At 41.6% G+C, this 24661-nt stretch overlaps 1 protein-coding gene across 1 annotated transcript in view; it reads left to right on the top strand.

The window, feature by feature from the left end:
* The window catches only part of GAS2L2 (growth arrest specific 2 like 2), a 331222-nt gene that overhangs the window by 123119 nt on the left and 183442 nt on the right, over positions 1-24661 (top strand). Inside the window, exon 2 of the mRNA XM_085649627.1 lies at positions 4143-4381. Coding sequence (XP_085505753.1) covers positions 4143-4381 — 239 coding nt within the window. The remainder of the gene's footprint in view (positions 1-4142; positions 4382-24661) is intronic.

The following is a 24661-nucleotide window of genomic DNA, read 5'->3' on the forward strand; positions in this document are numbered from 1 at the left end:
ACACAGATGCCAGCAGGAGGACAGTCGTGGATGGATGGGGAGGGGGGGCGGGGGTGGACGTCGGTGGTCAGGGGTTGTATATGATGGGCGTAGGGGAAGCGCAGCATGCACATCTAGTGGCTGAATTGCACAGTGTGAAACCAGAAAATATGGGATAAATCCCAGTTCCCCCTTATCTTAGGCATTTTTTTTTTTGTTACTTTTCCCCGTTTTCCTCATTATTACATATAAAAGAACCTTAATATACATGAGTTCAGAATGTATGCTGTACAAAACCATCTCCTGTGTTTGATTGAATGAACTAGAATGTTGTCCATGTAAAATAGCAACCCAGGCCCCCGGAGCGTGAACAAGACCACTGACTTGCCTCTTAGTTCACTATTGCCATTGTTGTCGGGATGAGTGGAAGTATGAATGTTTCTAAATTGATGTTTGAAAACTATCACTTTAATGGGAAAAAATACCTATCAATGCAGTGATTCGATCTAATGTACTAAGGTAAAACACGTCTGTATGTTAATGAAAAGCACTTTTTTTATAAATTTCGAAGGAACTTTATTATATTTTTACACATTGGTTGCAAGATGTTTTTAGAAATTAAGGTGCTCCTAAATTTAAGTAGTCCAGATCACCTTAGTTTCTTTAACTTCAGTTAACCTGTAAATAAATGCTTGAAAGTTTAACATCTTTCTGAATGTTGGTGCTTAGTCAAATAAACAGTAGCCCAGTGCTGCTGTTGACCAGGGAGCCGCATATAAAGGTCAGGAGGGCCGCACTTTGAGTATCACTGCTCTAGGGCTTAGAGCTCGCCTGGAGCATATTATCTTTACTATTCTCTTGACAGCCTGACTTGTGCCCTTCCACCGCTCATTTTTTGGGGACATTGTATTTTTTCTTTTTTGGTTAGTCACTCCATCAGAGTGCATGTGTTTTCCAGTTCTCTCCGTCTTTTGCTCTCCCTGCTACTTTTCCCCCTGCCCACTGACCATTGTGTGCCCCTCCACTTGCTCCCCCCACAAGCTCCACCTTTCCCCTATACACCTGCAGTTCTTATTTTAAACTTATAATTTGTTTTGCTGCTGGCCCTCCACAAAAGTATTTTAGCGCACTTAAAATGTATTTTTTTTTATTGACCGATCTAAGCGTCATCAACCATGTTAGCTGAATAAACAAAAAAGAAAACAAAACAGCAGCAGGGTGAATTTGTGGTTGCTCGCATGTGTGGTGGCCTATGCACGTCTAGAAAATGAAATAAGTTACAAGAGCGGCTGTGTCATCGCACCTTTTGTTTTTGACGATGCCAAATAGCATTAACAAACGCATTGCGCTTTTACTGAACCTGTTCAAGTTCGCCAAAAATCCTGTATGTCCCAAATGCTAGACATATAGGGGCATATTTACAAGACCCAGGCATCACCTTTTTTGACGCTCTGGTGGCACTGTGTGCTGGCCCATATGTACAAGGCCATGCAACGCCACCCTGTGTGGCTTTTCGTGGCCTTGTAAATACTGCCCCTTTTCACACATCACTTTGCATGAAAGAGGTGTGCAATGAGTGTTGCTGTGTGCGTTCCACCGCAACACCTATTGCTTTTTGATGCTGCCCCAGATTTACAAGGATCTGTAAATCTGAGGCAGCGCCAAAAATGAACGCCACTGAAAAAGCAGGCGTTAGAGTAGTTATTTCTCCTCGTTTTTTGCTCTATGTATGCTGCATTCTGCAGCACACATAGAAAGAGCAAACCGCCTTCAATGTTTGTTAATGTGCAGGATGGTGTCCCTTCCTGAAGATAAACAATCATCCCTCCAACGCAGGCTCCCATGCACTATGGCACAAGGGTGCCTGCATTGCAGGGATGATTGTTTATGTGCCTCTTTTAGTGCCAGTGCCAGGAAAACACGGATGTGCCGTATTCTTGTGAATAAGGCACATCCCTGTGTTTTTTAAATGACGCAGCGCTTGCAGCACCGCACTTTGTAATTTCTTTGTAAATATGCCCCGTGTTTGCCAAAGCTTGTTCACTTACTCTCCCTTTCTGCATTGTTGCCCCTCTCTTCTTCCTCAACTCTTGGTTGATTCCCCTTGCTTTCTTATATTCTACCTTTTCTTTTCTATTCTTCCTCCACTCTCTTCCTGTTAGTCCCTCATCTCTCACACACTCTTCTTCTGCCCATCTATCGCTGTCATCACCCTTTCCTCTCTCCTTCTCTTGCTATCTACTAATCAACCTCTCATTAACCATTTGCCACTCACCCTCTTGTGCTCCATCGCCCTTTTTTGTATCCATCTTTCTCTCGGCCACTATGCCTTCCTCTTTCACACTCTCTTCTTCTCCCTTCCTCCTCCATTTCAGTGGTTCCCCCTTTTTCCTGACTCTCCCTGTGTTCTCCTCTTCCCCATTCTCCTCTCTACTGATCCCTATTTACTTCCTCTTGCCCCCTCTCTACCCATCTCCATTTCCTTCTCTCTTTCTTTCTATAGCTCACCTACGTTTCTCACACCCTCTCTCATGGGCATTCATCCTTATGTATCTCTCCGTGGATAGATAGCTTCTTCTTTGTGACCCTTCTTCTGTATCACCGTTCATTCCTCTCTCACACTATCCATCTTCTTTGCATATTTCTCTGTGCCTAATCGCGGTCTTTCCCTCCCCCCCCCCTCTTCATTTGCATTGTTGATAGATAAACCTAATAATTTCCACTCATTTCTTATTTTGCCTTCTTCCTCATTTGTCTCTTTGTTACTACCCCCTTACCTTCCTCGCACACATCCTCTTGCTTATTCGTGTCTCTCTTTGTAACTACCTCTTTTCACCATCACATCATCTCGTCTTTGTATATTTGCCACCACCCCATTCCTCTTTTACACTCTTCCTTGTCTTTGTCCATTTCTCTGTTACTATTGCTTTTCTGCCACACCCCCCTCTCTTCCTTGCCCATTTCTCTCGCTGTTACAACCTCATCCCCATCTTTACCCATTTCTTTCTGCCAGTAGCCTTTTCATCCCACACACTTCTCCCTCTTTTCAATTTCTCTTACTCTATCCCATTTTCTCATATACTTTCTCTTCTTTGTATATTTCTCTTTCTTTCTCTTTCAATACCCACTTTCCGCCCTCAAACTCCCCCTCTTCTTTATCCACTTCTGTTACCCTCTCACTCTTTTTTGTCTATTTCTTTCTGTAAATACTCCGTTTCCTCGCTCACACTCTCCTTCTCTGTCTATTTCTCTCTGTCATTAAACCCTATCGTTTCTCACTATTCCTCTTCTATTTTTCTCTGTCACTACCCGCTTCCTCTCTCATAGGCACCCTCTTAGTCTATTTCTCTCGCTGTCAGTACCCCATCCATCCCTCACACACTCCTTCTTTGTTCATTCTTTTCTTTGTAACTTCCCCCTTCACTCTCTCTCACTGTGTCACTACCCCGTCCTCTCTTGCTCTTTGTTTATTTTTTCTGTCACTACCCGCTTTCCTTTCTCACACTCCCGCCTCTTTCCCGCTCTGTCACTTCCTCCTTTATTCTCTCAGTCGTTCTCTTCTTTGTCCAATTCTCTCCCTGTCGCCGCCCTCTTTTCTCTCACTCTTCTTTGCCCATTTCTCTGTCACTTTCACCTTTATTCCCTCACACTCATTCCCTTTGTCCATTTCTCTAGGTCATCGCTCCTGCTCTCTCCTGCGCTGCCTCTTTTTCTATCACTACCTACCTTATTCTCTCACACATTTTATCGTCCTTGTCCTTTTCTCTCTCTATATCTACCCCCTTTCCTCTTGCTCTTCTTTGTCGTTTTTTCCTTCACTACCTTCTTTCGTCCCTCACACTCTCGCTCTTCTTAATCTGTTCTGCTCTCTGTTACTTCCCTCACACTCAACCTTTATCCATTTCTCTTAGTCACTACTCCCGCGCTGCCTCTTCTTTTTCTATTTTTCTCTGTCATTACCTAGCTTATTCTCTCACACTCTTTATCTTCTTTGTCCATTTCTCTCTCTATCACTACCCCCTTTCCTTTCTAACTCTTCCCCTTCTTTGTCTATTTTTTCTCTGTCTCTACCTTCTTTTCTCCTTTGCACTCTTGCTTTTCTTTGTCTTTTCATCTCTCCTTCACTTCCCCCTTTATTCTCTCACACACTTCTTCTTTTGCAGATGTGCTGATGTTCGAGACTGATGACCTGGTGCTGAGGAAGAACGAGAAGAACTTTGTGCTTTGTCTGCTGGAGCTGGCCCGCCGCGCTTCCCGCTTCGGAATGAGCGCCCCGGTTCTGATCCAAATGGAGGAGCAGATCGAGGAGGAGATCCGAGAGGAGATGGAGCTGCCACCGGAGGAAATACCCATCCCTAAGCCCCAAAGAAGGCCCTGCGACTTCAAGAACTTGGACCAGATGGTGAGTAGGACATTGTAATGGCGACTTTCTAAGCGGGGGCACATGCATCTCTAGTCCAGGCTCCCAGTTTTCTTCCAGGTAATGAGGGACAAGCTCACCTGATGACACTGTTCACTGAGGTCAGTGGCAACTTGGTCCAGGGCAGAGATGAAACTTCAGGGATAGTATTATTGACTGTTTCCCATTCTCAATATATGGGTTTCTCTACCTCATAGCTGCAGAGTGTATGGAGGGGACCAGAAACGGCTTCTGAAACCGTTTGAAATACTGAGCTTTGAATGCCGGGTCCTGCGTATACATACATACATACATCATACAAATCAGGGTCTCTTCCCCCTGCCCTTCCTTGCCCATTCCATTTTTTCCACCCATTGAAGGTGCGGAAAATTTTCCTGTTTTTTCCCCCATTGTTCTTCTTCCTTCTGATCAGCCGGAGGACACTCATTTTAAACTATGCGCATCATTTCATCAAACACGTGCATCAGCTAGCCTGCATATCTTCTGTGTCTTGTGTTTGGGGAATAGTCACCCAATGCATGCCTGGCTCTGTGTGCTACCACTGGTACGAGGGATCCATGGAACTGTCTGGTTTCTGTGCAGGGTACGAGTGCACCAATCTTCAAAAGGGTGTTGGATTTCATGACAAGTAAGAGTTAGGGGATAAGTGCAGATTCTTAGCCCCCCGGAGCAGTATCAGTCACTGTTCCTGCCAGTGAGTAAGTGAGGCATCCCTAAAGGGGCCTTCCTCTACTACCTGATAACTTGTTCCAGCCACACGCTATTGCCCCTGTCTTGTAGTTCCTACAAACCTTTATAGGATCTGCGCGTTTAGACAACATACACTGTAGGATTGGGGTCAGACTGATTCTAGACACCCCTACCGAGTAGGTTAGCCTGTATACCAGCTAGCTCACAGTGCCAAAAGAAACCCCTCTTACCAAGGAGAGAATAGTTCTTGGCAACTATCGAACATGACAACACTGTCTCATCAGGGATCTTGGAAACAGTGCGATTCCTTTCGCTCAGTCACTCGTGCTCACTTTGTCTCAGAGAGAGACACAGAATAAACGGTGGGGAGGTTTTTCAATAAGCATTTATTGACTCAACGTCATTCTAGTGTAAAATAGGTCGCTAAAACAACCAATAGACAGTAATAGATATAAATGATTATAAGCACTAACAGAGTAAAACGATGGTCGATTTCTACCATCGTGCTAAAACAATAAATGCAGGCAAGTATATAAAATGAATGACAGTAAAATGCGTACTCCTACAATGCAACCCTATCTAGATGTACCTAAATGTACCTAGCATGTATATAGGTGTAAAAGCCAAGAATCCCTCTAGGATAAAGTCACCCCCATTACCTGAAGTGAGAGACTGTGGCACCCCATCTTGGTCTCGAGATGGACACCCGCATGGGATATCAGACTACTGTGAGCTGGAGTGTCTGCGTGCAGGAGCCTCAGTGTCTAGGGTCAGTTTGTCAGCATAGAAGTCCTTTTCTCCTCTGACTACTTCAGCAAGATATGGTGTATATATAACCAAAGTGATACCCCCTGGGGATATATCTCGCTGTAACAACAATATTGGTGGGAGAGGCACTCACTGTATAGTTCAGAAAGATCAACGTATTTCTTATTTCAAGTTCATAAGATAAGCGTGCTGTAGAGGAGGCATACAACAGTCAAGAATGCCAAGTATACTCACCAATTTCAGGGTTTGTGGGACCCTACCTCTACGCACTGTTGCTCTCAGGTATCAAATACCTTTATGAATATTCAACATATATACATGAATTTCTTTTCTTGTTAAAAATTTGAATTTCACTTTTTGCTTTGCATTGAAGAATAAGGCGATACTTTGTTACAGGTTCATCTCAATTTTATTCATTGGATGTCCGAAGTGTTCATTTTGTAGATTCAAATTGAAGAAATTATAGAAATTGTGATTTCAATACATTTGTTATGATTGCCCAATGCATTTCGAGCCGTTAGGCTCTTCCTCAGGGGCTCAATTTCTATGAAATAAACAACAATAAATCAACTTCACAATGATGCTAGAGCGTCATATTGCCAAAAAAACAATAATAATGGACATTCAGGGTTTATAGTGGTTTCTGTGATGGACATTGACCAGGTATCACCACCACCAGCAAAGTGACTGAATAGAGATGTGAGTGGGTGTGTAAAGATGCAAGCAATAAGTCGATTTGTGATAGAAACGGGAAGGAATGAAGCATGTATGAATAAAACCTGTACCTTGATCTTGGGGAAATGAAATGGATTCAAGATAAGTGTCGCGTTCTGGAAGAAAAAACTCAAATAAGTGAGCTGGTCTTAGTACCGTCTCAGATTAACTCGCTTTCAAAATAACTGGTGCGTTAGTTACTCGGTCTTACCCATAACGAGAAAACCCTTTTCCCGGTCGCTGTACGAAATGGTAACAGAACGGAAGGGCGGAAGGTCCAACCGAAGGTCTTCTTCGTGTTCAGTTCCCTAAGTTGACTGCGTATAAATAAGAGTCTAAACCAACTTACGAGAATGAGAATCTCTCGCGATGCAGTAGCGTGGCGATGGTAATGGAAACTGACGAAAGGTAACGGTGAAAAAAGGAGTCGCCATCTTATAATGGGGTGGAAGAAAGATCTATAGAAAAGAATCGCTGTAATGGAGTGACGGGAAACTAATGGTAGCGATACCAAAATAAAGTAGACAGAGGAGTCAGGGCAAGTATAAGAGTGTAAATAAAGATTAATATTAAAAAATCGTTATGATAAAGAGACTGAGAACTCATGGTGGGCGATAAACAAGTATGTGTGTGTGGAATAAGAACTCAAGTGGTTTAATGGGGAAAGAAGAAAAATATGGAAAAATAATCCTGAGTGGTGAAATGATCTCTAAAAATCGCCATAATAAAGTGGCTGAGGGGCTAAAGGTAGCTTAAACATCAGTGCAGAGTATATATATATGTGATTGAGTCTCATGGTAAAATGTGAATGGGTATATGTATGTTGGTGGAATCCCTGGTCAGAACTGTTCTACCCTTTCTGATGGTTACAGCGTTCACTCGTCATGCAGTGCCATCCTGATAACAGATAATACATCCGTGTAATAAACAGTTTTATCATAGATAACAAACATAGTCTATTTTGTCATTAATTCCCTTGTCAATCAAGGTGTCGAGACGTTTGATCCAATAGGTCTCTCTTTGTAAAAGACTTCGGGTGAGATCTGTGTCTGGATGTTGTACCACCCAGTCTAGCCACACATTGGAACAAGGAGAAGCACAGCATTGCCCAACTCAAGTTCTCTGTGCTGGAAAGGGTGGTACAACATCCAGACACAGATCTCACCCGAAGTCTTTTACAAAGAGAGACCTATTGGATCAAACGTCTCGACACCTTGATTGACAAGGGAATTAATGACAAAATAGACTATGTTTGTTATCTATGATAAAACTGTTTATTACACAGATGTATTATCTGTTATCAGGATGGCACTGCATGACGAGTGAACGCTGTAACCATCAGAAAGGGTAGAACAGTTCTGACCAGGGATTCCACCAACATACATATACCCATTCACATTTTACCATGAGACTCAATCACATATATATATACTCTGCACTGATGTTTAAGCTACCTTTAGCCCCTCAGCCACTTTATTATGGCGATTTTTAGAGATCATTTCACCACTCAGGATTATTTTTCCATATTTTTCTTCTTTCCCCATTAAACCACTTGAGTTCTTATTCCACACACACATACTTGTTTATCGCCCACCATGAGTTCTCAGTCTCTTTATCACAACGATTTTTTTATATTAATCTTTATTTACACTCTTATACTTGCCCTGACTCCTCTGTCTACTTTATTTTGGTATCGCTACCATTAGTTTCCCGTCACTCCATTACAGCGATTCTTTTCTATAGATCTTTCTTCCACCCCATTATAAGATGGCGACTCCTTTTTTCACCGTCACCTTTCGTCAGTTTCCATTACCATCGCCACGCTACTGCATCGCGAGAGATTCTCATTCTCGTAAGTTGGTTTAGACTCTTATTTATACGCAGTCAACTTAGGGAACTGAACACGAAGAAGACCTTCGGTTGGACCTTCCGCCCTTCCGTTCTGTTACCATTTCGTACAGCGACCGGGAAAAGGGTTTCCTCGTTATCGGTAAGACCGAGTAACTAACGCACCAGTTATTTTGAAAGCGAGTTAATCTGAGACGGTACTAAGACCAGCTCACTTATTTGAGTTTTTTTTCTTCCAGAACGCGACACTTATCTTGAATCCATTTCATTTCCCCAAGATCAAGGTACAGGTTTTATTCATACATGCTTCATTCCTTCCCGTTTCTATCACAAATCGACTTATTGCTTGCATCTTTACACACCCACTCACATCTCTATTCAGTCACTTTGCTGGTGGTGGTGATACCTGGTCAATGTCCATCACAGAAACCACTATAAACCCTGAATGTCCATTATTATTGTTTTTTTGGCAATATGACGCTCTAGCATCATTGTGAAGTTAATTTATTGTTGTTTATTTCATAGAAATTGAGCCCCTGAGGAAGAGCCTAACGGCTCGAAATGCATTGGGCAATCATAACAAATGTATTGAAATCACAATTTATATAATTTCTTCAATTTGAATCTACAAAATGAACACTTCGGACATCCAATGAATAAAATTGAGATGAACCTGTAACAAAGTATCGCCTTATTCTTCAATGCAAAGCAAAAAGTGAAATTCAAATTTTTAACAAGAAAAGAAATTCATGTATATATGTTGAATATTCATAAAGGTATTTGATACCTGAGAGCAACAGTGCGTAGAGGTAGGGTCCCACAAACCCTGAAATTGGTGATATATCTCGCTGTGTCATTTCGGACTAGGATGACGGAAGGAATGACCCTTATACATAGTTATTATGCAGGAGATGGTAGGCCTGCTGTCCTGCTGTGATTCCAAGAATCCTCATGCATAATGAATGAGGCTTAAGCTTTTCGGAGAAAACTCCATGTTATCTCTGGACATTACACTAACTAGGTAAAAGGTCAGTACTAAGAACCGTTATGCAGTGTAATGGTAGGGGAGAATATAGGTTAAAGGTTAGGTGACTACCTGGGCCTATATTGGGGTACCTATATGGAACATAACACTCCTTAGTGTGGGGTAACTGCTTAAAGTGCCAAATAGCAGAAGATCCTTTGGGGTCAAAACCCTGGGCTGGAGATGCTTTACACCGTCAAGTAGAGCTGTGCCCCTCAACTAGTCACAAAATCGCCAGTCATGAGGGTTTGAGTCTATCTCCCTGTTTGGGTCTAGAGCCAGGTATCTGTCACTTCAGTGGTTTCTGATACTTACACCAGGAAGTCGAGTCTTACTCCTCCCTGCACCAATGCCACCAGATTCACTGGTGCAGGCATTGATCTTCCATGAATCCAGCTCTCTACTGATAGTCATTTCTTCAGGACACAGTTTCCTATGAACTCTTTCCCTGACTGTTCTTTGCCTCCTGGGTTGTGGACACCATTGAGGAAATGTCAGACTTGCTCAGTCCTTCAAAAAAGGAGCAGGTGGAGGCAATGCCACTCCTCCCAGTCTGCTGTAGTTCCAACAGCATTATCGGCTATCATTCTTTTCTCATACTCATTCATTTAATTTCATTTTAATCTTTATTTCGGCTTTTCAAACCCATAAAAGTTCATAAATACAATTAACACACATATGAAATATGTACAAATTAAAACCCATATAAAACTGGATAAAAAAAGTAAAAAAAAAAACAATATAGGGCCAAATAAAGCAGAATCAACAAATAGAATTGATTACTTCCTTTGTCCATTGCACAAAAAGCCAAAAACGGATGCCTGACAACCCAAAGATCTAGCTTTCGCCACCCTAAAACCCTAAGTTCTAAAACCTTGTGAACTTTTCCTTATACACCATATAGATACCGTTAAAACTATTGCGCTGTGAGTGTCATATTTCAGTAGTCTAAAGCCTCTTGATTGTTGGAGATCCCTAGGTTCCCACAAATCTGTACTATCCAGTTTTGTCTTTTATATACTGGACAAAAGAAAGTGCATGTGCTTCTGTTTCTTCTGCTTCCCCACACGAGGGATATTTGTGATCAGATTCCCTAGACCAGGCACTAGTGAAAGTGCACTGAGAAAGCGAACCATGGTTAAACTGCAAATACAGTTTCCTGGCTAAAACTTGCTGAATCTCGTCTAGGAAGGTCTTATAACTGAAGACATCTTTGATCGGTATACAGTTCTTACTTAGAGTGGCCAAGATTATACTCATCAAAAGAGCAGAAAGTCTGTATGCCCTATAACAGTCCACAAGTTTCTTCCTGGAAATTACCAGAAATGTTGCTAGAGGGTCTTCCCAAAGGAATACTAATCCTATACTTGTCAGAGTCTCCCTAAGGTAGGAAAAACACGGTAAACTGTTAGCCCCCAGTGTCAACAAAAGTTCTTCTAAAGCTTGTCTGTAGGAAATCAGCTCTGGGGTAGACCAAATTATCCTCCAAAAGAGGAGAGGTCTTAGGCTGATAACCTCTGAGATGGAACTCAGCCCTAGATCTAGTTGGAGTGGGATCAGAGGGGTACTGGAAAGAAGATTCACTAGCTCTCTGATAAAAATCGTTTTCTATCAATACAATATCTTCAACAGACATAACTCAGCTGTGTAGGTAATTGCTCCAAGGGACTGTGTTTTGTAAATTGCCATCAAAGGGCTGATGAGCTTAGAGACGGAGGTCCTGTGGACCTTTGCCAGGTCACCTGTACTCTGTGCCAATTTCAACCTCTGTCTTCCGAATATGTAAAAAACAATCCATGTGCTCATTGATTGTGAGCCCCAAATACTCAAAGATGGTGACCCGCTCCAGTGGAGTTCCATTCTGCACAGGATTAGTTCTAGTGGGGTGCCCAGGATTTAAAACCATAAATTTCATCTTAGTGACATTTAACCTCAAGACCCCGAGACATGCAAAAGGAATTGAATCCATCTAGTACCCTAGGAATACCCATGGGAGATTTTGATAGAAGGAGGGTGTCGTCAGCGAACATCAAGGCTGGAATTTTAGTAGAGCAAATCTTTGGAGCATCAGTATCTCTAACCCCATTCAGAGAATCCACCAGCCGATTGATGTACAAATAGAATAGGGTAGGAGCCAACACACAGCCCTGACGTAAACCCTTAGTTTCCAGAAAGCGTTCAGAGAGCCCCCCCCCCATTTCCCACATCTGACCTGTGAATAGTTGTTCTCATGCAACCTCCTCATGATATTAGAAAGGTAGGTAGGAACTGATATTAATCAGGACAGACCAGAGTTTAGACCTAGGAACTAAATCAGAAGCAGATTTTAGATCCACGAAGATCAGATACAAACTACCACTCTCCAGCACTACACTTTTCCAGTAAAGGATTTAGAGGCGAAATACCTGATCAATGGTGGAAGTTCAATTTCTAAAGCCTGCTTGTAAAGTTCAAAGGGCATCATGGTCCTCTATCCACTCTTGGAGCCGTTCTAAGATAACCATGGAGAAGATCCTCTGCATCACATCTATAAAGCTGATGGGCCTGTAGTTACCCGGTAAAATGGGAGAACCTTTCTTACATACAGGGATTATTTCTGCACCAGCCAGGTCTTGAGGATGGGCGTGCTCCCCAGTACGGCATTAAAGATAACTAACAAATATGGGCCCCGAATTTCAGGTTCTGGGAGATGCACATCCCCAGGTATCTTATCAATTCTGGGCACCTTGTGAGGAGCTATTTTAGATATAGCTCTGCGTACTTCCTCAAGGGAAAACGTGGGAAAATCCTCAATGCCCATTACATCAACCTGGTTCTGGCCAGTTGTTGGTCGATTTAAATTTGTGACCACCCCTTCATCATGGGAGTCCTGCACATCATATAATGAAAGAAAATGTTAGTTACAAACTTTAGCCGCGATGTTTGGCTCTAGATTGTTTCTCCCTTCCCTGTTGCCAAATGTTAGTATATTCCAAAAGGCCCTTGAGTCTTTAGATTTAAGGGCCTGTAGGAGAGGCTCCCTTTTAGCCATGTTCTAGTCTATCTTCGCCTGTTTAGTAGCACCCTTATACAGGGTTCTAGCACTTGAGATCCGCGCTTTATCCTTTGATTTTATTGCTAGTATTAGGGTAGATTTACCTTTTCTAAAATGGCCATTAAACCAGGATGAAATAATTTGCTTATGTCCTCTGGACCTTACTTCAACATAAAAGAAATCCCTCAACGCAGCTATGAGCAGTGAATGAATCTCAGCCACATCCTTAGAACAATTTCCCACATTTTTTACCTCCATACAAACACTCAAATCTTCAAGAGCAATCTCATTGCTTTGTAGAGGAGAGGAATAGAATTGGGGGATTCCTGGATGTTAGCCCAGGTGATGCGTCTCTGAGATGTTGACAGACTCATTCTAGGGTCAAGTGGATCCATACACTTCTCTAGCTTATTCCCATCTTGAAGTGACAGTTCTAGTGCCATAAAGTTGTGGTCACTATCATACTGAGGTAAAATAGCAAAATCCAAAAACGAAGACCACAGTTGGTTTTCAACTAAGACATAATCAATTAGGGACTGAGATCCAGCCCAGTTAAACATGGGGTGGCCACATTTAACTGACTGTGTTCACCCATTACAGGCCCTTATTGAGTGATTCAGCGTGAGATCCTATATTTATAGAGCTATAGAAGTCCACTTTTTTAGGTGAGGTATTGTTAAGGCTGGTATAGCCCACTGCCTGTCTTCTTCTCCTAAATTAGCACCCTGTCTAATGCCTAGTAGCTCAAATTGGTAATTGAAATCACCCCCAATGATCTCAAAAGCATGCCTTGGGATGGAGGATAAAAGGGGTGATAATTGCTCCACTACTGGTGATTCTTGGCCACTGCTGCCTGATCTTGAGTATACATTGACCAAAACTAGGGTTATTGCAGAGGTAAATTCCAACAAGACACACAATAGGTCAGGGGACCCCATCTGAATCTCCCTTGCCGAACAACCTAAGTGGGTGGCAATACAGGTTGTTGTATTCCGCTTTAGGTGTCCGTATATAAGTTTTCCTGAAACATGTCCTTATATAGGCACAATTCGCATTGCCCTTGTATAGGCATAAGATCCCAGTCCTTATTTAGGCATCAGCCATGCTATCCAGGCATGGTCACCTACATCCGTCTACCCCAACGTCACAACGACTTCTTTGAAACCAGACCCTTAAGCTCTTGGGAGTTCCCCTAGCACAGGATTATTGATTTCTCCAAGAACTCATTTAGTATGCATGAACTACTATTCCTTAAGGGTTCATTCCTGACATCTTCCTCTGCACGACTTAACGTCAATGCTAACAATCCAAAGGCACCTACCAGGTATAAATATACCTTCCCTTGCCCTAGCAAGTAGGAGGAGACCTCGACTTTAGAGGAACCCGTGTCCTAGCCTGACGCACTGACAAGAGACGCTGTCATCCCTGCTCGCAGAGAATCCAGCTTCCAGTGTTCTGACTCCCTTCGCGGGGTGTTAGAGTTCGAGACCCGGAAAGAGATTCCCACCTCTCTCATTCTCAAGGTATGGAGTTGACTAGAACCTAGAGGGACTCTTGGCATACCAGACTATAGCATACCATACTATAGCCTAACATACTATAGAATACATCACCTACTTCTTAGCTTGTACTACACTTAGGTTAGGTACACCGAGGTACAACTAGTTAGAGAAGCATCTTATGAGTACTCACATTTTTAGCTTATGTTATTTATGTATATGAATATATGTGTCATAGCTAAAAGATAATGCTAGCGCAGTTTGATTTCTTTCTACTGCTTACGGTGTACATAATATATCTCGCATACTGTCTTACGATTGTAACAGCTTATATCTCTTACACGAGAAAGAAGACTGTTCAATAAATCCTTTTATTGAAACGCCCGTCTATTCTTTCTGTGTAACTCTGAAGAAACTAAGCATGCACGATTAGCTGAGTGAAATTGTTATCTGTTGTTTCCACGATTCTGAGAGTGTTCCGATTCTAAAGGGAAACAAAGTTGTCATGTTTATGCGATTGCCAGAAACTACTCCTTTCTTGTTTAAAAGGAGTTTCTAGTGGCCTCTGAGTTAGCTGGCACAAAGTAATTAAGTTTAATATACTCGATAGGGGCATACTGACCTCAGTCCTATGCCAAATCTATAGGGAATATTATTCCAATGCGCAGAGCCTATTAGGGAAATAGGAACTACACTACATGGCGCCCAATGTTTGGTAAGGCACTAATTTAACGCTAGATACTGAGTAGCTCAGTTGTGCTTTTCTCAGAGACCCCTACTCACATACTCAATAAGACGTCTGGAGTGGGTAGGGTTAAGTATCCGCCAAAACTGAATAGGACGAAAATCCTATATATTAGCTGTTTGGTTTGTTCAACTTTGAAGGATACAATGTTCCAAAATATTGTGTACCTTATCTTTGTTTCCTTGAAACTTGTTCTACATTTTTTCAAAAACAATGTCCTATACTGGGGATACTAACACCGAGAACGGTGTAGCTGCGGCTGACCCAGTCGTAACAGCTTTTAATTTTACAGGTTTAAATGAAACCGATGAGGATGTTATAAACATCCCTCCAAACTTAAGGAGAGCCATCACTCTAAAACTTATAAAACACAGCCTAACACCAAGAGGTGGTAGAGCAGTTTTCGTGATAGAGGCACATGAATCCTTTCAGACAGAGATATTCTATTCATAGATTGTATTCCCAGAATCAAATCCAGTAACAAAAGTATTTCACTTCTTTAAAGATGAACCACCTGAGGAATATATTCCTTTCGAGGATATTGAAATGCCACTCACATACCAGGAGCATAATCTCTGGTTTAAAGGCACCCTAAAACATCACAAAAACATTACCAGGCTCGGTCCACTAGGTAGACCAGGAGGAACATGGCCGATTCTAGCCAGCTACACACCTCATCCTGACATCGAAGAGATGTCAGACGAGGAATTACTCACTCAACTACAAGAGTTAATAAAAATTTACAGACAATTAGTCCAATATGTCATGCAGACTGTCACAGTCCAACCACCAATGACCATTCCAAATCAAACCCCTCAACAGGGGTATACACAAAAAATTACTCCACAGACTTTACACGCAGTCATGGGTAAAATGCCCACAAAACGTGAACAAATTCCATTCTGGATAGCTAAAAAAATTACTCAGATCGAAGCAGTATTTCCAAATAATAGCCCTTATGAGAAACACACAATCCTAACAATCTGTTTACCAATGGGGATCACACCACAACTGGAAGACTGCACCACTTGGGGCACAGTCTTTGCTGCCATCTATACTAAAACACATGGTGTCCGTCAATTGCAGTTATACCATATGACCTGAAACAAATTCAAAATGAATACGGGGCAGAGCCTGCTCTGAATTTAGGTATGAAATTACTGAAAAACTTTGACCAGGTCTCAACAATAATATTATCTAATATTAAAGGGGAGGCAGCATCAGTGACGATCCGCCAACGCTTAAGGGAATTTGATGTAACAGAATATCAACATGAACTACCCAGAATAATAGAAAAATATTACGCAGAATTAGGCAGAGACAGTTTGGGTGAAAAACGTTTGAATCCAAAACTGTCTGAAGGTCCTGAGAAGGACTCTATTAAACAAAATCCTACATCTTCTAAAAAGAAGTGGGAAACTGATAAACAAAATTCAAAAGAGAAACGTTCTCAATCCCGAGGTAGGTCTCCTCAAAATGAGCCCTCTGAAAGGAGGTATAACCTCAGGAATAAGGATAATTTAAGAAAACCTGACGGGTATCAGGATACTGATACACGTTCCTCTCGTACCTTTCAGATATCGTCACAGACATCAGAAAGAAGAGGACGGTCTGATCACAAAGAAGAACATGTGAAGTCCAAAGACGATCAACATGTTCAGAAAAATAAATCAAAACCTCAATTTACCAAAAAGAAGGTAGCAGGTCTGAAGATCAGACATGCAGAGATTACTGAGAACACAGCTCAAGAACGGAGAATGGGCTCAGACAATGCTGGACAGTGCAGCAGAAGTAATAATAGCTCGCCAGAACCTGAAGGAACTTCTGGAGATAGTGGACTTGAATGAGTACATCACAGTAGAGACTGTAGACACCAGGGTTAGTACTCCACAAAAGTTATATGAAATAACACTCCGGATGGAGGGAGACATAACAAGAAAAGTGAAAGCACTCTTTTGGTAAAAACTTTCAAGGGGTTATGATATACATTTAGCAGAACAGGACTGGCCACCAAAATTTGTCACGGAGTGCCCACATGGTGAGGACTTCATTATGACAGCTTTCTCCAACCATATTCCAATTCACCTAAAATATACTTATGCCAGGAAATAGGTAGTTGCCCAGGCCCCAGCATTATACAAAAATCATGCAGGATGGGATGAGGACTCACCTCACCACACAATACAGCTAAAAAATCAACCTACTGCACAAAGGCAGTACCCAATAAAGCAAGAAGCTAAAAAACAGGTCAGGGAGATCTTAGATCAACTTGAATACCAAGGGGTGATTGAAACATGCACCTCCTCAATGAACAATCCTTTGTTTCCTATATCCAAACCAGACAATACATATCGTCTAGTTTTGGATTACAGACATTTGAACACTTGTTCCAAAACATTTGCTGTGCAAAATGCACATAGTACAGCATTAATGAATAACATTGTGCGTAAAAAATATAAAACCACATTGGACATTTCAAATGGTTTCTTTTCTCAAAACATAGCACCTGAAAGCAGGTACTTAACAGCTTTCTCAATAATGGGGACTCCACGTCAATTTTGTCGACTCCCACAAGGGTTCAAAAACCATCCCGGGGTTGTTCTCAGCAAGGGTAACAGAGTTACTACAAATTTATGATGGCGAGGCATTGTCATATGTCGATGACATCTATCTGACAGACGATGACCTAGATAGGCAGTTGAACAGGGTGAGTACCATTATACTGTGCTTCGCCTCTAAGGGCTATAAATTCAACTTTAAAAAATCCAGAATTGTTCATCTCAATGTCCTTTTCCTAGGATATGAGCTTTCAAGTGAAGGCAAAAGCCTGGCAGCTAACTTTTTAGAAAAGTGTGCTCTGCTCCAACCTCCAAAAATGCTGAAAAATTTACAATCCATCTTGGGTTTCCTAAATTTTGGAAGAACTTACATTCTAAATTACACAGAAAGAGTTAAACCTCTCTATGAATTAATCAAACCTGATTTTTCAACAAAACATTGGAAACAGGAACACACAGACATCCTGCGTTCACTCCAAGCTAACATGTTAGCAACAAATCACTTAAAAAAACACGCGTAAATAAACGTAATTTAGTGATCCGAATAATTTCGGAGCAATACGGATTCACCTATTTAACATTTAATGAGGGTGAAAAAGTACCAATAGCATACAAATCACATTTGTATACACAAGCAGAAATGCGTTTCACTTCAACAGAAAAAATACTAAGAGCAGTTCAAACGGCTGTAGCAAAAGAAAGAGCACTAGCTCAGAGGAAACGCATTATTGTCGTGACTACAGTACCAGCCTTAGAGGCGGTTACAAAAGCGAGCATTCCAAATGCAACAGCTTTACATCCTAGATTGATACAATGGGTTAATTCTCTTGCTGCAACAGATGTTGAATATATTTTTGATCCTGATTTTAAAACACAAGCGTTCCTGCAATATGAACATGAATGTCCTCTGCCCACTGAAATTCTACCTCTCGACCAGTACGAATGTATAATTTATACTGATGGATCAGCACAACCCGCTACAGGGAGTAAGCAAGCTTACAGAGCAGCGTGCGCAATTGTTAAAGGTCGCATGCGCGATGGTAACTTCCGACCAATGGTCACTAAAACTCAATCTCTAGGAGATTGAACAGCTCAGCGAGCTGAACTACAAGCAATCAAACTGGCACTAGAGAATACAGATCGCGAATTCCCCACACTTATAGTGTGCGATTCCTTTTACTGTGTTCAGTCATATAATGAATATTTACAGAATTGGCTTCAAAACGGATTCAAAGATGCAAAAGGTGGCACAATAAAGCATAACACGCTTTGGGAACAAGTAATTCACTTGAGAAACTAACTACCAAATGCTCACGTGATACACATGCTGAGTCATCAACGTGATGGCGTTCACGTTGCAGGGAATTCATTGGCTGATGAAGCCGCAAAGAGGGCTGTTCAGACGGCTTCCGTTGCTGCGATCACTCGTTCAAAAACGAGAATAGACAATGAGATATTGTTGGCTGTCAATGCTTCAAGCAAAGGCAGTGGTACAGTGTTACCAAAGAAATTTCCACTCTAGTACTCATATGTAATTGATGCGAACCACGTTCCTTTTGCTCGAATCCCGGGAGTGGAGGATAGGGTAATTCCAAACATGGAACGTAGAGCAGCTTTGATTTAGGAAGCACATCTTGGGGAGGGTCAGTCACATCAGGGGATCTCTACAACAATATTAACATTAAAAGAGATGTACTGGTGGCCTGGAATGAATACACTGAGTCACATCTTCATCAATGACTGCAGAGACTGCAATAGACAGCGTAGTGCAGAACGACATCAGACACCAGACTACGAAGTAGCCTGCCCAATACAGACACCATTGTTAGACAGCATTAGACTATATACGCGCAGGCGTCCTTTATGACAAATGCAGTCGCACAAACACTAAGTCAAGGTTCCTATGGATGTGGCCTCAGCGCTCGGCTGACGCTTGAACTGTTATAAAAGATTTGCGAGTCTTTTATCGGCACATACGCAATTGGCACACTACATTCTGACCTGGGCCCTGCGTTTAGCTCTTGGGCTTACAAAGAAGCCATGGCCAGTTTGGGCGTAGCATTGCGGTACTCCTCTCTGTTTCATCCTGAGGGAAATTCTGTTGTGGAAAGGAAAAACCGGGACATAAAGCTGTCTATAACAGCTAGAGTATTAGGTTCAGGTGATGGGTGGGTCAAACATCTTTATGGGGTCCAACGCTCATTAAATAATTTGCCAAGAAGTTCTCTAGGGGGGGTCACTCCATATGAGGTCCTATTTGGGACAAGAATGTGGGTTCCTGATCTCGAATGTAAAGGCACAGTGGTGGAAAATAAACCCTTTGATATCAAAGATCGTTTGGCTGTTTTACAGGATCTAAATGAGCTAAGATCGAAACAAAGCAACGTGTTCCTGAAGCCAACCACCACTGGGGGAATAAACGGCAGTCCCAGCCAGGCCCTTCTGAATCCCAAAAGTTGGGGATCTAGTCAGAGAGAAGATTGCGAACAAGAAGGAATTTGGACATTCTTAAAGACAACCAGTACCTGTCCTAGCCATCCACGGAACAAGAACAGTACTTCTGCCGCCCCTTGCTGGAAAAAGGTGAAAAGATTTGTGTCAATCGACCTCATCAAATCACACTATGTGGCCGATACTAAGTAGTTGGCCTCGTGGACTCCGACCTAGTAGCAGATGCCCTCCTCTCGCTACTATCCAGGAAGTTCAGACTGAAAGACTCATAACCATCGTGAATTCAGCAGTAATAGATGAAGGACTAAGCAACAATGTTATGGAACTCATCCCTCTTGAAACGCAAGTAACAGTTCGTCCAGATACACCTGTCTACACCAACGTAACACGTGATCAACTGGTTCCAGTGTATTTCGACAAATCCTGATGCAATTCCAACAATTGACTGAACTGCTTCTGACTACTTCATTAACTTTGATACGCTTTCTGAGGATCCAAGTGAGCCTGAAACGATGCCAGCCCTAAAAACTTTCAAACAACAAGTACAAGACTTTGTTTTCTGAAAGACACTTATCTGGTTTCACCATGGATTGAACTATGGATTATTTCTGGAATATTTTTCTGCTTTGGCTAGTTCAGTAATAACTCTTAGCGTGCTTATGAATGGCAGATACATTAGTTTGGACACTGAAAGTAAAAATGTGAACTTACCTTTAAAACCACACAAATCTTCCCATCGTGAAGCTAGAGGCTTGTCAGCAGTGAACATCACAGCCGTTCCAATACAGGATGGTATAGTTTGGGACAATACCGATTTCGACATATTCGGCCCAACTGAACTTTTGAAGATTCCACATTTATTTAAAATTTCATTAAGTGACTTTATTACCTCCAGTACCTATTCTAATGATTGGGACTTTGAGACTATTAATAACATGTCTGATATAGAAAGGTCTGCTGCGTTCTCTAACAATGAAAACGTAGAGGGTTTCTCAGACTACAAACAGCTTTATTGTTACAACCACTATGGTCATCATTTCTTGCATAAATCTGCAACACCTAGAAATGTGTTTATGTTTAACCAATGGGAACATTGTCCTACACCACCAAAGGGTAGTTCAAAAAAGTTTGCAAATAAGTTTCCATATTTTTCAGGGTACAATACATCTGATCCAGAAACATTTTTCTATAGAAATGTAAACAAAACAGGACAGAAAAATATGTTAACTAATACAAAACAGATTTATTCTGCAGCCTTTATTGCCCAACTGTCGAGACAAGGGTTTGACTTTTGGAAAGACACAATCAACACAAAATCTGTCTGGGGTTCTAAAGATTGGCAAGTGCAGGGGATAGAAGCTTTGTTTAGAGCCTGTATCATCCCACAGCAAATAATGTTTTTGAATGACACTGTGCAACAAACGTCTTACCTTGGATTAGCCAAGATCAAAGACATGAACTTACCTTCTGTACCAACACCTGCAAGTAATAGCACTACACAGGGAGCGGTCGCAGTAGACACAATACTACAAAACAACAGATCAGAACCTGATTCGAAAAAATGGTTGCTCTGGCCCACAGACACAAACATCTGTCAAGAAAGATTCCTGAATAGAATACAGGGCTTTACTATCCATAGGCCAGACCCATGTTATGTTCAACGACAGCACCCGGGGTAGTAACAACATACAGTGTAGGAAAATTGTGTCTCGACTGGTTACAAACATCTACACTCGAGGATGTGAAACAACACTTATCTTTACTTAAAGAAGACGCAAACTTTAGGGATTTCTTGCTCGGACCAAGAAAACCGCGTCAAAAACGTTTCATATATGCCGGCATTTATGCTGCTTATGATGAAATATGGAAGGTTTCACAGGCAGAGGCCGCAGAAAGAATATGTGAGCTTGATCGTATTAACTTAGTGAAATTTCTCACTGTGGTCGACAATGGGTTAACAACTTTGACATCCAGAATATATTCACTGGACAACATTGTATCCTCTGCTATTGACATACTGGAACAAGATCTTGCCATGTAACTTATTGCCCAAAGGTTAAGAAAATGCTTCTCATATGTAAAATTAACTTCATATCTTACTTTAGTTGCACTCGCACTTTAAATTACCAAGCCTCTAATTTGAACAATGGACCTGGTTAAGCTGTGTCATGCGGCTTGGAAATGGTAGTTATTATCAGTTCAGCACTACCTGAAATACAAAAATGTATGAGTACTGCCTTTTAAAACAGCCAATTGCACAAACTGGGAATATTTTATTGATGATCCTTTTTAATGTTGTTTTTTAATGTAATAATTTGTGTACAATGGAATTTTTTTGTTTATGTATTTGGAAAGATTTTAATTAATCAAGCAAAAATAAACATTATCTTATGTCCTGATCGTATTAACTTAGCAAAATCTCTAACTGTGGTCGACAATGGGTTAACAACTTTGTCATCCAGAATATATTCACTGGACAACGTTGTATCCTCTGCTATTGACATACTGGAACACGATCTAGCCATGTTACAACAAGGCAAATCTCAGTTACGATCTATTATGTTATTAGGCTGGACGCTGCAATCCTTGCATGCAGGCTATGTGCCTTGGCGTTTTATCAACACGTTGTCTCTGTTTTCAGAATACAATCTCACGGATAAACAGATCGAACTGGCACAAAGGGGAGAAAAGTATACAGTGCTGAGCATTGAAAAACTGGAAAAATTACCATTTACGGTAGCAGAAAAAACAGCTACAGAATGGCTTATCCATGGCAAAATAACTCTGCCTGTCACTACTTTTCATTTTCAGTATTGCCTCAAACAAATGCAAGCAGGCAAATATGAAAGGTTGGGTAAAGAATACATTAAGACATCCTGGGATTTACCTTACGAATACAGATGTTGGAGTGGGGGTTGTGAAGTGTTTCTATGTGGTACACACTGTGAAAATGCCCTGAGCGGATCACTCATATGTCAGGACATTTCTTTACACGGGGCTTGTAATGGTTCTGTGGCAAACGTGTCCTGCCACCTGCAGGGTACACCAGCTGCTGTGATTAATCCAACGTTTGGCCAACTTTCTAATGGCAGTTACTTCATGTTGAAAGATCAAAGTTGCTGTGGCATGTTGCCAGGAAGCCCATATCTGGTAACGGTTAGCTCCAGGGTTACTTGTTGTATGCAAGTAGTGTTCCCCCAAATAGACACAGTCAGGGAGTCGCCTCTATGGCCTTAATTGAATGTTTCTTTTATATGTTTTGATACTTTAAGCAGAATGAAAGCCATGCTTTTGCAACAGACCGTGCCTTCGACCTCGGCCAAAGAAACCTATGATCTACAAATTGCAAGGACTTCGGCTGAGATACAGGCTCTAATACGGACAAACTGCCCTATACATTTCATAGAAATGATGAGACGTATCTCAAACATGTCTGATACGAGCAGGATTGTACATGTATTTAGGACCATATGTTCAGGACTATTAACACCTTTTCAGGCAGTCCTCTGAATCATTCCAAACTTCGTGCATTCGGTGTTTGGTGGTCTGCCATTAATTCTGGCACTCATTGCAGGAATCTTGTTTCTATTTCTACTACTACGCTATGGCAAGCCTATCCACCGGCGTCACTCCCAGCAACTTGGAGAAAGCTCTCCTAGAACGGAAGTGCCGTGAGCACATAGTGCAACTTTTGAGCATACCTCCTCTACGGGAACTTAATACAACATGGTTTCTGTCATTTAGACCAATCTGGCAAGATTGCATCTTACCTGTTCTACGCTGCCTGCTTTGTGGTGAAGAATGCTTGCTAGACATCTGTCTAACACTCCCATCAGTCTTGCCAATGGATATCGATACTCTGCTGGACCCGATAACGGCCCATGCTCTGTGTTGTCCCAGAGGCTGCCAATCCTGATGACGGCATTCGTTGAGATCTCACAGACGCTTCCTGTTGCTGCTGAGGTACGAGATGGATCCACAGGCACACAGGTAACAACGGACGCGAACATTGCTGCGGCATCGCATGCTGAAGGTGATGCTTCACATCTCTGTGCAGTTAACCTTCTAAATGAGGTGTCCCAACTGTCACCGACATCGGTAGACGATCTTTTGTCAACAGGAGTAGATGATTTCATGTTTACACCAACCCCATACACTGACTTTGATTCAGCTCACAGTGTACCGGGGAAGCTATGAATTTGGCCTCCATATTTTCAAACGGAACAAAACTTGGAACTCCTCCTAAAATCGACTGCTTACAGTAGAACTATTCATATAGAACGGACTTCTTTGAATACTTCAAGGGACACGTTGTCACCTTATTTACCACTATTTCATTTAGTACCATGTTATAAAATGGCTTTGGTTTCTGAAAAATTGTCAACCATTTCGTCATATGTATATATTTCTATTCATTCATATTGCATTTATTTTCGATATATGCTTAGAATGAAAAACTGCTTTAAAATGTACAGTACCTTTGCATTACATGTTTAGCAAAAGGTTTTTTTTTAAAACAAAACTTCTTTTAGTATGCTTTTACAAATTTGTTTTTACAACATGTGGTACTCAGTTTAATGTTTAGCATTTATTGTTTAGCATTTAATATTATCGTTCATTCGAAAGTGGAGTGGGTGTTGTATTCCACTTTAGGTGTCCGTATATAGGTTTTCCTGAAACATGTCCTTATATAGGCACAATTCACATTGCCCTTATGCAGGCATAAGATCCCAGTCCTTATTTAGGCATTAGCCATGCTATCCAAATACAGGCATGGTCACCTACATCCGTCCACCCCAACGTCACAACGAGTTCTTAGAAACCAGACCCTTAAGCTCTTGGGAGTTCCCCTAGCACAGGATTATTGATTTCTCCAAGAACTCATTTATTATGCATGAACCACTATTCCTTAAGGGTTCTTCCTGACGTCT

Source organism: Triturus cristatus, chromosome 3_2, assembly GCF_964204655.1.
Source record: "Triturus cristatus chromosome 3_2, aTriCri1.1, whole genome shotgun sequence".
NCBI lineage: Eukaryota > Metazoa > Chordata > Amphibia > Caudata > Salamandridae > Triturus > Triturus cristatus.